The sequence below is a fragment of the Gasterosteus aculeatus genome, chromosome X (genome assembly GCF_964276395.1).
Source record: "Gasterosteus aculeatus chromosome X, fGasAcu3.hap1.1, whole genome shotgun sequence".
Lineage (NCBI taxonomy): Eukaryota > Metazoa > Chordata > Actinopteri > Perciformes > Gasterosteidae > Gasterosteus > Gasterosteus aculeatus.
This window is the reverse complement of record NC_135698.1, coordinates 1592974-1609160: the sequence shown is the minus strand read 5'-3', so window position 1 is coordinate 1609160 and position 16187 is coordinate 1592974. Positions and strand designations below refer to the sequence as shown.

The 16187-nt window shown below is 51.8% G+C and overlaps 3 protein-coding genes and 1 long non-coding RNA gene across 5 annotated transcripts; 2 read left to right on the top strand and 2 right to left on the bottom strand.

The window, feature by feature from the left end:
- Positions 1 to 10: 10 nt before the first annotated feature.
- Positions 11 to 1996, top strand: LOC144383674 (uncharacterized). Its single transcript, XR_013451097.1, has 2 exons — positions 11 to 135; positions 1219 to 1996. It is a non-coding gene; the product is annotated as an uncharacterized LOC144383674 (long non-coding RNA).
- On the bottom strand, positions 1124 to 5664 carry LOC144383673 (peroxisomal trans-2-enoyl-CoA reductase-like). The gene is made up of 6 exons (XM_078082173.1): positions 5324 to 5664; positions 4670 to 4777; positions 3179 to 3318; positions 2906 to 3002; positions 2522 to 2646; positions 1124 to 1563 (listed from the first exon to the last, which is right to left on the bottom strand). The coding sequence occupies exons 1-6, from the start codon at positions 5406 to 5408 to the stop codon at positions 1387 to 1389; spliced, it is 732 nt and encodes a 243-aa protein (XP_077938299.1). The 5' UTR covers positions 5409 to 5664; the 3' UTR covers positions 1124 to 1386.
- Positions 5665 to 6431: 767 nt separating this feature from the next.
- LOC144383672 (uncharacterized) lies at positions 6432 to 9397 on the top strand. 2 transcript variants are annotated; one of them, XM_078082171.1, is made up of 4 exons: positions 6432 to 6603; positions 6899 to 7269; positions 7370 to 7669; positions 7824 to 9397. In XM_078082171.1, exons 1-4 carry the CDS (start codon positions 6432 to 6434, stop codon positions 8820 to 8822), a joined length of 1842 nt encoding a protein of 613 aa, XP_077938297.1. In that variant the 3' UTR covers positions 8823 to 9397. The 2 variants fall into 2 exon arrangements, with proteins under 2 accessions (XP_077938297.1, XP_077938298.1); XM_078082172.1 differs by lacking the exon at positions 6432 to 6603 and having other exon boundaries at positions 6910 to 7269.
- Positions 9398 to 11720: 2323 nt separating this feature from the next.
- On the bottom strand, positions 11721 to 15436 carry LOC144382961 (uncharacterized). The gene is made up of 7 exons (XM_078082155.1): positions 14997 to 15436; positions 14806 to 14869; positions 14393 to 14448; positions 13987 to 14020; positions 13867 to 13892; positions 13730 to 13790; positions 11721 to 13462 (listed from the first exon to the last, which is right to left on the bottom strand). The coding sequence occupies exons 1-7, from the start codon at positions 15081 to 15083 to the stop codon at positions 11892 to 11894; spliced, it is 1899 nt and encodes a 632-aa protein (XP_077938281.1). The 5' UTR covers positions 15084 to 15436; the 3' UTR covers positions 11721 to 11891.
- Between the last annotated feature and the right edge of the window lie 751 nt (positions 15437 to 16187).

The following is a 16187-nucleotide window of genomic DNA, read 5'->3' as shown; positions in this document are numbered from 1 at the left end:
ATATTTTATAGAGTCACCATCGATGGGCTTCCTCGGCGTGTTCAGGCCGTGTTTTACCCCCCGTGGCGATAACGTGACTCCAGAGTGCGTGAGCCTCCATCGATCATCTCCCAAGCAGCGAGCGTGCAGGCAGCGGTGAGTCATGGCGGTGCTATGAGCGGACCGCCGGTCAGGGAAAGGGGATCTCTCACGAGGGACCACACACACACACACACACACACACACACTCTCTCCTGTCCCGCCCCCTCGAGCTAAACCCTGCCAGTCGCCACGGCGTCTGGCGGTGCGGGTTTTTTGGCGAGGTCTCTCACGACGAGGCCGAGCGCCACACCGCCACGGTCCCAGCGGGTTTTCCATCCAGTTTCCCGCGTTTACTTCCTCTGGTCGCAGCCGCTGAGGTTTTGTTCATCCAAAGCAGAGGACCGCTGACCTGCTGCTCCTCCTCCTCGCCGCCGCCGCATCAAACGCTCAAACGGCTGCGCGGAAGCTTCTTGGAGGTGACGTTTGCTAATTGCCACCGAGTACATCGCAGGTATTTGGTCTTAAACTATACTGGAGAACTTAAGATTTTGACGTCAGACCCCCCCGCCTCATTATGGTTTGGCCTCATTGAGCTGTCAGCCGACAAGTTCAAAACAAAAGCAGTGAGTGACGAAGCCCAACCGCAGACGTCGTCCTCGCTTGTTCTGAGTCATTGTCCCCGTTGGGGACGATTGACCTCGTCTCCACATTTCATACAGGTGCAACAACGTGGCACGGATCTCGTTTGTTTGTATTGGATCCGTGACGGAGACGGAGACGGAGACGCCTCGGTGTCGTATTAAGGAATCTGAGTTTTACCAAAACCAGGCAGTGAAACGTGAATATCTGAAGTCGGGCCTCACGACCTCCGCTCGGTGCACCATGTGACCTGTTGGCACCTGACTACATTCTACTTCTACGCTGCATGAGTTTTCTTAGCTTGTAGATGTTCTTACATATAAATGTTTTGTTTTATCCTTTCGGTGGTTTGAACTGACTTCATTTCATCCAGAATGTTCTGGGATTTCATCAAATCACGGTGAGAGTAACTGACATGCATGACAATACGCACATACGTGATCATTTCCTTGAAGAGGTCTAGTTTTGTACCAAGCTTACTTTATTTAACAGATACATTTGTAAAGCAGCAAGAAGGTTTGGTGAAGCGTTTGAATTCTTTTCTTATTACACATGCAGAGGAGGCGGAGGGAGGACGGGTAGCAGAATGTAGAGGAATCATTAAAACAGCCAACATTTGCTGTTGGAAGAACGTAAGGAAACGGATGAACCAAAGACTCTGAAAGTGTTTTCCGGGGAGTTGAGCGGGACGACGAAGGGTTGGTGCCGCGGCGGCATCTCCCGGGTCTAGAGGCTCCTCTCCAGGATGACGGCCTTCGAGTCGGCGGGGCAGCTGACGGTGAAGACGGAGTGGGAGGTGCTCCGTCTTTCCACGAGGGAGGCCACCGCCTCGCCCAGGTCCAGGCTGCTCAGGTACCCGGGGGCCGAGCGCTCTGGAGGGGCCACGCCGGCGTTGATCTTCACCTGTCCGTAAAGGGATTGGGGGAGGGGGCGGGTTCGGTCAGAAGAAACAACTTCATTCCTTTGCAATGTGTTCTAAGCCAGAGAAAACTAACACATTTTGCACATTTCCTAGTTCTGAATATCATACTGGTAAACGCCACACGCGGCTCCTTAAACGCCCGCTTATGTGTCATATTGCAATTTAAATGTTTCTCTAATTTTTGAATTGTGACACCGAGAATCTGCTTGAGACATGATGGGGAGATTCCACATAAATGGTGTTTATAAAAAGATCAGCGGTGGGATGACAAAGTCTAGCTGAATGAACGATAAACATGGTAAATAATGAAGGTATGTGGGCGGCTCATTTCTGGATCATTTTCTATGGACATGTCATGTAGAGAAAAATCAAACCTGATCCAAAATAATATATTAAACTGAAATTCAACTGAAATCACGGTTATTCATCCCTTTTTATGCATTTTAAATGTATTTTGTCAACAGTTGTATCATTCGAATGCATGGTTGGATGCACTTATTGTAAGTCGCTTTGGATAAAACGATAAAAGCTAAATGACATGTAATAAAAGAAATATCAGAAATGCTCCTTTTCTCTTTAGCAGGCACAAAGCGTTATTTGGACAAATGAAATCACCACCAGGTGGCGCAATCCTGAAACCAAAAAACAACAAATTCTATATTTCTCCCGTTTGGTTTCAGGTTTTTGTCTGAAAGAACATTTACAAGTCGTTCCCTATCAGGTGTGTAGGGCGATTTTATCTTCATAGAGGTCTGACTGAAGCATGGAAACGTTCTTTATACCCACTTTAGCACCAATAGCGCCCCCTATAATACCATTGCAATGTCGATGCACCGTATCTGTATCAGGCGGCGGAGTAATTTGCTGTAGCTGCGTCTCATCTTGGCGGTCGCGTCCTCCTGAGGAGGAGGGGCGGGGCTTGAGGAGACCCAGTCTCACCTGGTTGAGTTTGCAGGGCAGCTCGGGGTACTCGTCTCGTAGCACCTGGCAGAAGGCCAGAGTGCTGGCGGCGCCGACGGTGAGGAAGCCGGTGCCGGGCATCAGCAACTTCTCCCCGGCTCCCCCTGAGCACAGAGCACAGTCAACCCAGCTGGCAGGGGGGGGGGGGTCTATGTGCTGGGTTTAAGGTTAAATGTGACCACGGGCCACACGTACATACTGTATATGAACGTTTCTTATTCGTGAAAATAGTGGAAATATGTAATATTTATGTTTCTAGGAAGATTTTAATATTGTAGTTCATTCAGTTCAACCTGCACGGATCAGTCTTTTATAATGATTGACATCCCATACGTTAGTCAGGGGCGGGGGTGAAAGAGTCACCTGTTATGAAGGAGTAGGTGGAGCCGGGGTCGTCCCTCACCAGGGGGAAGAAGGCCTTCCATGACACAAACGTGCTGAAAAGTAATGTCTCCATGACCTGGAGAGAGCGAGGAGGGGGGGGGGGGGGGGGGGATAAAATGTGAGAATTTCCTCCAAGCAACAGAGGGACAGACCACCTTAAGACACGATGTGGACATGCCTACCACAACTGTGAAGACCACTGCGTGTCCACTAACCCGCATGCATCGGGTTTATGCGCGTGTGTGTGCTCACCCAGTGTAGGTCCTTGAGGGACTGAGTGTGGGGGGGTCCGCCCTGCCACCAGCTGAAGCCCAGGGAGGACACGATGTCGGTCACCTTCCCCACCGCCTTCAGCAGGTCCTGCTTCGCCTGCTCTGCTCCTTCCTCTGACCCTGGAACAGCAAGACTTGAGGAGAGGATCGCCTTCCAGGTCCCATGATAGAGAACCGTACCCCCCCCCCAAAGCCCCTCTTTTCCTTTGGTGAAGGAAGTTTGTCACATATCCTTCGGTTTATGCGACAAGCCTCCTTGAGTAGGTTTTGGTCCAAGTGAACCCTTTCTGCAATGGTCCAACTTATCCTATGCTAAAGGAGACAGGAGACATTTGGAGGTTAGGTGTCTTATGGCGCGTTTCCACCGAGCGGTACGGTACGGGTCGGGTCCCTTTTATGTGTGTCTCCACTGGCAAAAGTTGAGAATGGTACCAAAAATCCGAACCGTACGGTACCACTTTTTGGGTTCCCTTCCGTTGGGGCACCTGGCACAGTTGTTTGGCACTAAAGGGCGGAGCTAGACTCACTGCAGAGCGTCGATTGGTTGAAAGAGTGTCGTCATTTGCGCTGTGTTTTTCCTTGCAGCATGTAGCCTTTGCTCAAACAAAGAGTGTCGTCTCCTTGTGACAAACAGCCGCATGTGGAGAAGCAGGAACAGGATCGGCCGCACGTCCTCCGTTGTTGTTTGCGGTTAGCTTTCAGTTTTCGCTCGATCGAATGACGTCAATCTACTTTCCGTCATGTACCACGGCTATCAAGTGACGTCATCACTACTTTCTGGAATACACCACGCCCATCAAGTAAGGGTACTGTTGGCGGTGGAAACGCTTGCCAAATCATGTTAACAGACCCGTACCGTACCGACCCGACCCGTACCGACCCGTACCGCTCGGTGGAAACGCGCCATTACTCGGGGACCATTCGACTCAGGCAACATCATATCTGGGAGTTGAACCACCAACCCTGTGCTTTCCAGAGGACTGTATCATATGTGCAAGGTTGGTGGTTCGAGCCCTGGCTGCCTCAAGTCGAAGTGTCCTTGAGCAAGACTCCTAACCCCCAATTGCCCCCCCCCGGGGCAAAAATATAAAAAGCCATGGGTTAAAAATGTAATGTAAGTCGCTTTGGATAAAAGCGGCAATTACCCCCAATAAGTCCTACTCACTAAACACAAGGTAAATTGTCATCGTGGGAATGTTAGCATGCTTGATGGAGCCGCTAGCGTGACATGAGACATGTATAGCCACATCACCGTCAATCATCATTTATTTGTACAATTGGATCCATCAAGTTTGTATTGGCGTGATGCCCCTTGCAGCCATAACACGGGCAGATGAAAAGGTAAAGCCTCCCAGAGACACACCGTCTACAATTAGCATTAGAGGAGGTCTGTCTCTATTAAAGGAGCTTTTAAATAGAGGAGATGACAAAGAAGCTGGAGGTGGACGGAGAGCTGCCAGACCCAACTTACCCACGTTCCCCACCATGGTGGTGAGGTTGTCCTTTGTGCCGGGGGACACGAAGGATTGGAGCCTCTCCAGACGGCTGCTGTCCCTGGAGATCACTGCGACCTTGAACCCTTCCGACACGAGACGCATTACATGAATCCAAACTGGCCGCTTTAACTCTAATCGTACTTTTAAAAAAATGACGTTCAGAAAAAGTTCACGCAGTCTGAAATCAAAGTTGGGATTTGTGTCATTGTTTGGGACTTTGAGTGCAAAAATCCAACAAGACAAAAACTAAAACAAACATATAGCTAAAGTCACTACGCACACTTAAAACAATGCATTTAACGTTATTTAACGGTTAGTGTTCGACAGACCAGCCGGCTCATCAACACATCACAGCAAATAACCAATTACTGTGTCTGCATCAGCACATCAATAGTCAGTCATTTAACAATTCAAACCCTGGAAACGCGTCGTATAAAGGACTAAAATGTTCAGGAGAAGTATTACCTGCACGTTATCGTGTGTAAGAAGCGTTTGGACAGATTCACCGGGATTCTTCCAGAGGCGACATACGAACGCAAGTCTTCTTCAAAGCGCATCTCGACCATATTTCCACACACAGCGACAGAGGGAGGAGCTTCCATTGGTGTCTCCGAGTGGAGCCGGCTTACCTTTGTCCAGCAGCGCCTTAACGATCCCCGAGCCAACCGTGCCGGCTCCTCCGAGGGCCAACACCACCCTGTCTGAGTTTGACATCCCAGCTCTTGTGCACAGGTCTGCTGCAGGATGGAAGACGACGCTTGCTTGTGTGTGTGTGTGTTTGTGTTTGTTTGGGGAGGGAGGTTGGGGGATGAAAGTGAAGCTGCTGACTTGTGCACAGCACCCGGGATGCTCTAAAGTGAGCTCGGGGGGCCACAGTCCCCGCCCTTGTATTCGTGTCGCTGAGGCCGCGCCTCTAAAAAAAAAAACGACGAGGGCCACGTAAAGGCCAGCGGGGCGATCTGTAGATAAAACGCCGCCATCTAGTGGACAATGTGCGGCATCACACCGTGTTGAGATATAAAAGCTTTAAGCGGCGACATTGGTGATTTCATTCCGCATTTCTCATCAGTAGCTGCTGTGGGATTAACCATGATTTAGTTTACGACACATTGCGGATCACCGTTTTGAGTCGAAAGTTCTCTTCGCAGCTAAACTCCCCCGCCGGGCCGCCCCGGCGCTCGTAGCACGCGCACCGGCGTGCGGCCGGGGAAAGTCCAGGCCACGTGACAATGTTTACTTTACAGCGGCTATCAGCGGAGACGCTTTAGTCGCCCGAGCAAGCGGCGGACAGGTGAGCCGACTAGACGAGGGTTTGAGCGGACTTCCGGCCGGAGCGGCGCGCGGACGTTAGCTTACGACGTCACGGGCGCTTCAGCCTACGACGTCACGGGCGCTTTCTGTTCGGGGGTTCGCATCTCGTCCGCAATGCTGGCAGTTCAATGCGTTGTCACCGGCGATGTCGTCTAACGCCTAAACGCGCGGGTTTTACCCTAAACAACAACAACAAAAAACTCCCATTTTTTTCTGTGACTTGATTTCATGCGACTTCCTGGATCTTTTCCCGTCAAATGAAACGCGTCGGTTTTCCGTTGGAAAAATTCTAAAATTAGAATTTTCGTCGGTCCGTGTTTCGAACGTGAATATGGATCTGTTTAATAGGCGTCTTGACGTTAAAGCGAGACCAACGCGCGACGGGAAGCTCGCGGAGCAGCTATCGGCGTGCACCTGTTAAGCTAGATGCTAACGCTAATGCTAACGTCCGACCGAGGCAGCGTATCGATCAACGACCGCGAGCGAACCCGCTGCCGTCGACAGACGCGTCACTGGACCTTTTTTTTTTCGGTTTCCTTCCTTCACGCAGAGAAAGTTTCACAACTTTCACTTTCACTTAAGGATCCTGTTTCCCAAAGTAATGGAGGCTAAGCTAACGTTGCTTGTGTGTCAAAGGGTGTAATATCATTTACTTTTACGGTGTCCCTCGGTTATTTTCGTCCCATAAGACATAATAATACACTGTAAGATACGGCAATATTTGTTGTGATTGTTTTATATAGTTGGTAAACTTACTAACCGATGGAACTTATGTACATTTATTTAGAAAGAGAAGTGTATTTAAATAATTACAGGCTGACCATCATCCCTGTTTGTGTAAATACGAGTCCTGCAGAGACGGTTTCATTATTCACATCCGTTTCCCCCTTCAGCTGAACGCAAGATGAGCGTCTGCAGGCAGAGAGCCGGCGACCTGGTGGCGGCCTACAGTCGCAGTTTGGAGCAGCAAATTGTGGGACGAGGCTCCAACCTGGCGTGTCGAGACGAGGAGGTGTGGACGCAGGCGGAGGGCCTGCTGAGGGACGCCGACGCCCAGGAGGCCCACTGCCTGGGCCTGGATCCGCTGAGGGTGATGGCGGAGTCGCTTGCAGCGGCGGCGGCGGCGGCGGGCGGGGCAGCTGGTGCCGGGCGAGTCCGAACCGGAGGAGGGCTGCAAGGCCTGGAGAAAGCTTTTGAGGTCCTGGAGCAGGCGGCCCTGAACCTGTACCTCGGCCCCTGGAGGGACGAGTACAAAGTAGTGAAGGTTGGCTGAGAAAGAAAATCAGCAGTTTTTTTTAAATTTGTTAATACCCGATTGGTTCAGACCAGAACAAAACCCTCCTTCCTTGTCCCGTGTGTCCCAGATGTACTCCGGTATGTTCACCCACTTCATCAAGCCGGTGCTGTCGATGCCGCAGGTCGAGAAACTGTTCGGCCTGCTGGGCTACCAGGCCAGCTCGTCCCGGAGCGAGCAGCTTCGCCTCCAGGCGCCCGCGGGCGGCGCCGCCGCCGCCTCTCCGAGCGACCTCCTCTGCTTGTCGTGTGCCTTCTTCCTGGCCCGCCGCGAGTGCCGCCTCCTGCGGGCGGCGCTGGGGAAGCGCGAGGGCGACGCCCAGTGGGAGCTGAGCGTGGTGAGGGAGCGGCAGAGAGGACACGGCCCGCAGGTACGTCCGGCCGCTTCGATAAGCGCCGCCCATTCGCCCCCGGCTCACGTGTGCAGATTGCGAACCTCTCCTACGTAAAAGTAAAGTGAGCGCAAAGTAAATCCCTTTCCGTCGTGATTTAGAGTTTGAATCCGTTGTCCGCTCGCCTCAACAGGCCGCCATGGACAACGCCAAGAAGAGCCTGGCTTCCGACCAGCTGATGCAGCCTTATGACGGAGAAGCGGAGGTGGATCTGTACACGGACCAGCACGTCAAAGGGGGTCAGCGGGAGGCGGCTCTCCACGCCGCCGACGAGAGCCCGCACTCTTTGACCCCGGCGGCCCAGAGCGGCGCGTCGGCCCCCAAAGCCCACAGCAACGGCGTGAGGTCGCCGTCCTCCGCGTCGCCCCGAGAGACCTGCGTCTCTAAGCTGGACTGCCGGCTGAGCCGGGCGGAGCCGCCGGAGCCCAGCAGGGAGCCGCCGGCGGTGGCGGCGGGCGCCAGGCAGGCCAGGCGCCCGCCGCGCGGAGAGTCCAGGTCCGACAAGGCGGACTCTCAGGCCCGCAGCCTGCAGGTCGGGGCGACGGGCCTCTGCAGGAGCGAGGCCGACGCCGACCGCCTCTACGAGCAGGCTCCTCCCCCTTGTCTCGGAGGCTGCGTCGACCGCGGCGCGACGCACCGCGGGACCGCCGGCGCCTCCTTCCAGCCTCGCTACGCGGAGGAGCCGGACACGGCGTTCCCCGACGGCCCGACCGAGAAGGCGAGCGAGTTCCAGCCGCTGTCGCTGCAGGGCGGGGGCCTCGGGCTGAGCCCGTCGCCGCCGCCGGAGGGCGTGGCGATGTCCTCCTTGGCCCTGTGCAGCGACCCCGAGGCCATGATGACGCCCCGTCACCCGTTCGCCTACCACGAGTGCTGCGACCGCGGCCAGCCGGACCCGCTGGCCCTGTGCTTCAGCTGCGGCGTCTTCCACGCCGGTTCGTGCCGGGACGTCGACTTCTGCCAGACGCACCACAACATCAAGCCGCTGGGGGTGTGCGGCTGCGGGACGGCGTGCGCCCGCAAGCCGCTGGTCCTGTGCCGCTACTGCGGCGAAGAGTACTGCAGCAACTGCTGGTACCGGAGTCCCGTCGTGTGCTCCTGCGGCCAAACGTTTGACCAGTCGTCCCCCGTGTGACTCGTCCGGCGAGCGGAGTCGCAGTGCCTTAGAATGTGCTCGGCTGGAAACGACAGTTCCGGTGTTTTCTAAAATCGAGTGCAATGAATGGTGGAATGTTGTGAGTTGCGCTCTTTTCTATTTCACTCTCGCCATTCACTTCTTCTACTTATCGGCCATATTTACTGTTATCAGTATTTTAAACATTGTGTATTGTTACCGTTTGTGCTGTTTCCTTTTCTTTCATATGTGTCTTAGCGTGAAGCACAAGAACGTCTGTTTTCATCTGTAAGAAGTAAATAATGGTTTCCGAGGGTCACGCCACTGTCAAAGAATGTACAACTCTGAGAGAGAAAACCTTAAATGTATATTAATAAACCACGAGGAACGCTTGTCAAGCTCTGATTGTTAAACGGGAGACCCGCCCAGATGAAAAGGGGCGAGCGTAACCAAGGAAACGCCGGGAAACCTCCCCGTCATTAATTACTCACACAAATGATTCTCTGTTTTGCACAGTTACTTAAATGTTCGTTTTTTTTTGAAAATGAAAAAATCCATTATTGCCAACTTTTCTGTAATAAAATGTATTCATCAGCCTTCGTTACATCTTAACCTGTTTATTAAAGATGTGCAGCGTTTTGGACACAAGTTCTACTGGAGTCGGCGTTTCTAGGATCCGATCCGAAGGGCAAAGTCATTCAGTACCGAACGCTACAGGTAAATCGGGTTGAACCATTAATTCGGCTCTGCGTGAAACCTCCTCGGCCGATGCCAACGCGATGAGACCGCGGTGGTCAAAGGGTTACGTTCGCTTGTGAAGAGCATCATGTCGAGTTATTTCTACAACTCTGATCTTTCTCTGATAGAGCGATTGGAACAGATCCTTCTTTGTCACAAAAAACATTCATGGAGTTTGGTTCTTTTATGACTTTATCTGTTAACAGAAAAGGTCATCACTCAGAAAGCTGGGGGGTCGTCTGAACCCTTGATTGCTGATTTGCTTTTTTGCCGTTTTACTGCCAGTTCTTTGTTTTTGCTTAAGCTCTTTCAGTTTGGTGCCAGTTTGGTGTTCTAGACTCTTAAGTTAACTGCCCTCCTAACTCTGCAAGATCTGACCTGATCTGACTCTGTTCTGCCGTCTCTTCTGAAGCAAAAGAGACGTGAACCCTTAAACTCCCAGTTTGTCAAAACACCACATGGTGATTGTTCACTGATTAAGGTGTCAACCGGTTGGTGTTTTTCATTTTGAGGAGTTTCTGCCGACGCCAATCGACCTTTTGTCTCCTAAACAACGGGGGACTGGTCAGCGCGACCGTAGCCGACTTCCACCGACGAGGGAGTGTTTACCCGGAGGTCGAGGGAAGCGTTCGCTTCAGTGTTCGCGAAGCCAGCGGAGCAAAGACCAGGGAGTCTTCTATGGGAGTCAAGACAAGCAGGACAAAGACTAGGGAGTCAAGACGAGCAGGACAAAGACCAGGGAGTCAAGACGAGCAGGACAAAGACTAGGGAGTCAAGACGGGCAGGACAAAGACCAGGGAGTCTTCCATGGGAGTCATGACAAGCAGGACAAAGACTAGGGAGTCAAGACGAGCAGGACAAAGACCAGGGAGTCTTCCATGGGAGTCATGACAAGCAGGACAAAGACTAGGGAGTCAAGACGAGCAGGACAAAGACAGGGGAGTCAAGACGAGCAGGACAAAGACCAGGGAGTCTTCCGTGGGAGTCAAGACGAGCAGGACAAAGACCAGGGAGTCTTCTATGGGAGTCAAGACAAGCAGGACAAAGACTAGGGAGTCGAGACGTCAAGACGAGCAGGACAAAGACTAGGGAGTCAAGACGAGCAGGACAAAGACCAGGGAGTCTTCCGTGGGAGTCAAGACGAGCAGGACAAAGACTAGGGAGTCTTCCGTGGGAGTCAAGACGAGCAGGACAAAGACCAGGGAGTCTTCCGTGGGAGTCAAGACGAGCAGGACAAAGACCAGGGAGTCTTCCGTGGGAGTCTTTTGGGCAGCTGAATGCGGCGCCTTCTTCCGCTATTCACTCCCAGGCCCACTGGTAGGCGTGGTGGCACCGGTCTACTCATTTCACCCAAATGGAGCTTTTCTCTTTACCACCACCGTCCACCCCACTGTCTTTACTCAGTTACTCACTCGGTACAATTAACTATCGTTGTCCTTTACCGTCCACCAGGCTCCTTGGGTCATTTCTTGGAAGAACTGGACATTCTCCTGTCCAACTTCCCTGAAAACGATCGTCCGCTCGTCCTCCTGGGTGACTTCAGCATCCAGATAGAAGTCATCTGACCTCTTACACCTACTTTCTTCCTTCGCTCTGTCACTCAGTCCCTCTCCTCCTCCTCACAAAGCCGACAATCACCTTGACTACATCTAGAAACTGCTCCACCACCAACCTCTCTGTAACTTCACGTGTCTGACCACTTCTTCATCTCTTACTCTCTACAACTAACTGACTCTGTGCCTGTTCGCTCCCTCTCTGCCTCCTCTGTTCTATGAGCTCTCCCTTCATTGTTCGGTTTAGTTTACAACCGACATTTAGAGAGGAGACGTATATTATGACCCCCCCCCCCCCTTTAGTTCACTTCATGGTTAATTTGAGTCTCTTTGTGGTGGTTTTGTGAATCAACATCTAGAAGAATCCACGGCGTCACTAAAGAACAGAAGCTCGTTGCTTGTAGCCCTTAAAACACGACGATCGATCACGTCACACGATTCCTACACGACCCCCACGTTTCACATTTAAACCTCATGGATTTAGTGTCAGAAAAGCGCACGAGGCTGCAGACCAAAGTTTATTTTCCTCATCCAAGTTCTATTTGGCCTCTTGGTTGCTTTTGTTTTCTCGGCCTTAATGTGCATGAGAATAACGTAAAAGTGTAACTGATGAAATGAAAACAAGCGCTTTATTTTCCAGACATTTTTATTACAAGCAACAGATAAGAAATCTACTGAGAAAGTGAACATCGACCACGAAGAAGCTTCTCACTGACATTCGTTAGCTTTTCCTTCTCTCTTCTGGTGTTTTAGGTACTTTTCTGTTTAAATTCAAAGAACTCAAGGTGACCTCAGGAGCTTACGACGGCAGGCGGATCCGCTCCGACTCATTCAGGCCTCCTGATGTGCGTCCGCTGACCGCCGCCACACGCTCAGTCCGTGAAAACGCGCCTTGTGGCCCGGCGGCGTATTGAGGTTGAAGCAGACGGCGCCTCAGCACCTCTCTGCCGTGGCGCTTGGAGCCCGGGGAGGACGGGCAGTGCTCGTCCCGGTAGCGCTTGGACAGGGGGTGTGCGTCCCGGTCCAGCTCCCTGTGGCGTTTCCTCAGGAGGGAGCGGTGGGGCGACAGGGCGAGAGCCGCCAGGGCCGAGGACGAGGGAGGAGGAGCCCGGCCGGCCTCGGAGCTTCTGGCACAGAAGCGGCAGGGGAGCCCGCTGAAGGACGCCGACCGGCTCTGGCACACGAACTTGTGGTAGAGCTTCAGGAAGTCCTCGTCGAGCTTCTTCGGCGAGTAGGAGACGCGGACGGGCCGCAGGGAGGAGTCAAAGGAAAGGCGGCCTGCCGCCGGCGCTGCCTGTGGGTGGAGCCAGGGATGCACGTCTCGAGGGCGAAGCGTCTTCCGCGGAGGGGTGGAGTTCGATCTCCCCGGAGAGGTTCTGGGAAGGCTTTCCCCGGGGTACGTTTTGGGGCTCCTGGAGAAGCCGCGAGGAGACCTGCCGAGGCCGGGCCCCGCCCACGCAGGACCCCGCCGGACCGGAGAGCCGTAGAAGTCTGATCTTTCTTCGGCGGTTTCGCTTGCGTACGCGGAGCAGACGTCCGCCTGCAGCGAGGGCGCGTTGAGCGACGGCCTCCTGGACCTGGAAGGCGTGTCTGTGGGAGCCTTGGCAGCGGGACGGCAGGACCGCGAGGGACTGAACGTGCACGCCGAGGGCGGTTCCCCCAGCCGGAAAGAGGGAGGTTCCCCCAGCCGGAAAGTGGGCGGTTCTCCCAGACGGAAAGTGGGCGGTTCTCCTGGCCCTAAAGAGGGCGGCTCGCCCAGCCGGAAAGAGGGCGGTTCCCCCAGCCGGAAAGTGGGCGGTTCCCCTGTCCCTAAAGAGGGCGGCTCCCCTGGCCCGAAAGCTTGGGACACCGTGAAGGTCTCGTTCAGCGAGCTCTCTCGTGGCTCGAAGGCCTCAGAAGGTCCAGAGAAGTCCATGACGAGGACCGGCTGGTGGTGCTCCTGACGCGTCCCCCGAGGAGACGCGTTTACCGTCCTCACGGGGGGCCGGTGGGTGGTCTCTGTCCCCACACACTGCCCTCGGCTCTCCCCTGACGGCGTGCGGCTTGCTTCGCGTTCTGGATTCCGGCCGTTGTGTCTCATCGGGACGATGAAGGTGCTGCCGAGACTGCTTCTGCCCGCGTGCCGCCTCCACCTGCCGTAGCGCCTCAGCACCGTGTCGGCGGCCTCGAAGACGTGCTTTCGCCGCCACGCCTTTCCTATTCGGCTGATCATGCCGGGGTAGAGCTCCACCAGAGAGCCGCCGTGACTCCTCAGGCTCATTTCCAGCTCCTGGTCTCCGTCCTCGGGCTGAACATCCGTCTCAGAAACGCTCCTCTGGTTGTCCTCCAGCGAGCTCGTGGTCAGACCAGTCAAGTCGCTGTGAGACCAACCTGAAGGAAGGAGAACATGGTCACCTATGAGTTTCTTCGGTTATAAGATCATATTTGACATGTGGGTATAAATAGCTGGATGTAAATAAATGCTTTTGAAGTCCAGATACTGCAGCTCTAATAAATCAACGTCCACCAAACCAAGAACAGCGGCTAGAAACACGTTTGGCTTTCCATACTTCCGACATCGCGCGGTTTCTTTTTTAAATGCGATAGCTCTGCTCTGCCATGTTGTGCTTTAAACGTCTGTTGCTTTCCTGCTCTCACCGTTGTCCTCCAGAGGCAACAGAGTCTCGTCAGCGCCGCCGTCTTCATGCAAGACGTCCAACTGTTCACAACAAACCACAATGAATAAATAGGAATCACTGGATACTGAAGTGTTTGGATTAATTAAGTGCATTTACCGGAGAGCCTGTTGAAATGTCCTGGACTGGGGAGGACGAAATGTCAAAGAATTCAGATTAATAATGAATAAACACAAACATGGTGAGTTGCTGCTGTTGTGTTCGGTCTTGGATACGTGCCCGTCATCGATTCCTCGCTTAAGTCTGTCAGGCTCTGAGGAAACGACAAGTATTGGGTTGTAAATCACTGCACACATGTTTAATATCTAAACTTAACGAGGACTCAAAGACGATAAAACACATCGAAGTCTTAAGGAATAAATATGAGATCTGAAATTCATCTACGATTCTGAATCGATTCACAAATGTACGAGTCGGTGATCGTTTTTATTTATCCAACAGTCGTGCAGCATCTCTATTTTCTGAACTTGACTGCTATCTGTTAAGTCTCTGAAAGCTGAGGAATACAAACATCTTGAGTAAAACACGTATTATTCGTTTGACATGAATGAACGTTATCTTCGGGTTGTTGAAATCAGTCGATGTCGACCCAGCAGGATTCTCCCACAGTGACTCATGTACAGACCTTTGACTCCAGCTGGGTGATCTCTGCTTTAGACCGCTGGATGTATTGTTGTAACGCTTCATCATGCAAAGAGCGAGGACAGAAAAAGACACACAATGAGGTCATGAGACAACTACAAAGCGGGAGACAAATGACCGACTGGTCCGTTTAACCGAGTGAAGACAAAAATAAAATGACTTATATCATTGAATTCGTGTTTAAACAGTCAAATGTGTTGATGGATCGTTTAGAAGACACATTTGAAGTGAAAACGCTTTTTTAATATATGGACATACATTATGAATATGTATATTTATAATATATATCAACGTTACTGTTACCACAACACATCCTAAAGAGCATGACGTCACTATGACGTCGCCTTTTACTGTGATCTTGAATTAGATAAATTAAATTTAAATAAGTAAATTTACTGCGGCAATTGGTGTGGTCCAGGTCGACTTCCAGAGCCCCATCTTGGGAGTGAAGCTTTGAATACTGTTGAAAACAAACAGAGGAAACGTTAAGCAGCCATCGCTGACGTTAGCCTAAGCTAACGTTAGCTGTGCTACTACGCTGCCGCATCCACCGATAGCCCGCTAGCCTGCTAGCCTCGCCAACGCACCTTGTCTATGATTCGTTGCAGTGAGCTTTTGAACTTAGAGGCATTCATAGTGAGCCCAGTATTCAATAATGTGTCCATGTTGTCCATGAAAAACGTTTCTTGACGATAGTAAAGTCGCAGCGGGCTACTCGAAGGGGGGAAAATGGCGCCTTTTAGGTTTAAAATTATTTTTGGTGCCCAACGATTGGACAGAGTGGCCTTCACTGTCAATGGGAAAATAGCGATTTCTTAAACAGCGGTGTTTGATTTCAGCTTGAAAACCAACTTTTAAAATGTTGAATGCGTGTAATCAATATTGGGTTGGAGGATATTTCGTAATATGGCAACGTGTTTTTTCTACACTGATATTTCTATGCCTAATAACGACAGGTCTGATTTCTTCAACTCGGGACTGACTTTAACCGAAGCGTGTGAAATAGCCACGGGCCTGGGACGTCATCTTCACGCGACAAACACTAACACGAGCTGACCCGCCTCCTGCGACAGAACCTCCCCAGCTGATACCAACATGACGACACAGTTGTGGTAAAGAACGCAGTGTTGTGGCTCTCTTGGGTTTCCAGTTATTTCTACAAGTCTGATTTTTGATTGGAACACATACTTCTTTGTCACAAAAAACATTCATGAAGTTTGGTTCTTGTTTGACTTTATTATGCGTTAACAGAAAAAGTGATCAAATCTGCTGGGTCAAAAATATACATACAGCAACATGAATTAGCAATATTGGTGAGAAAGTTGTGTCAATGAAATGAGCCTTATGGCCTCTTACCGTCTTGTGAGTGATTATGAGTGACTACAGCTTCTCTGAGGCCATTTAAATGAAGCTCATTGGATACAAACGCTACAATGGGGAAAGTCAAAGGAGCTCAGCGTGGATCTGAAAGAGCGAATCATTGACTTGAACAAGTCAGGAAAGTGACTTGGAGCCATTTCAAAGCAGCTGCAGGTCCCAAGAGCAGATTAGATTAGATTCAACTTTATTGTCTAATTTAATAGACAAGAGCAACAGTGAAAACAGTAGTTTGCACGGCACTGTTTGGTCACCATCAGGAAGAAAACACACGCTATCACCTGCTGCTGAGAGAACATTGGTCAGGAGGGCGAAGAGTCCACCGAGAACCACCAAAAAGCACATCTGCCAAGAATGAGAAGCTGCTGGAACACCGGCGTCCGTGTCCACAGACAAGCGTG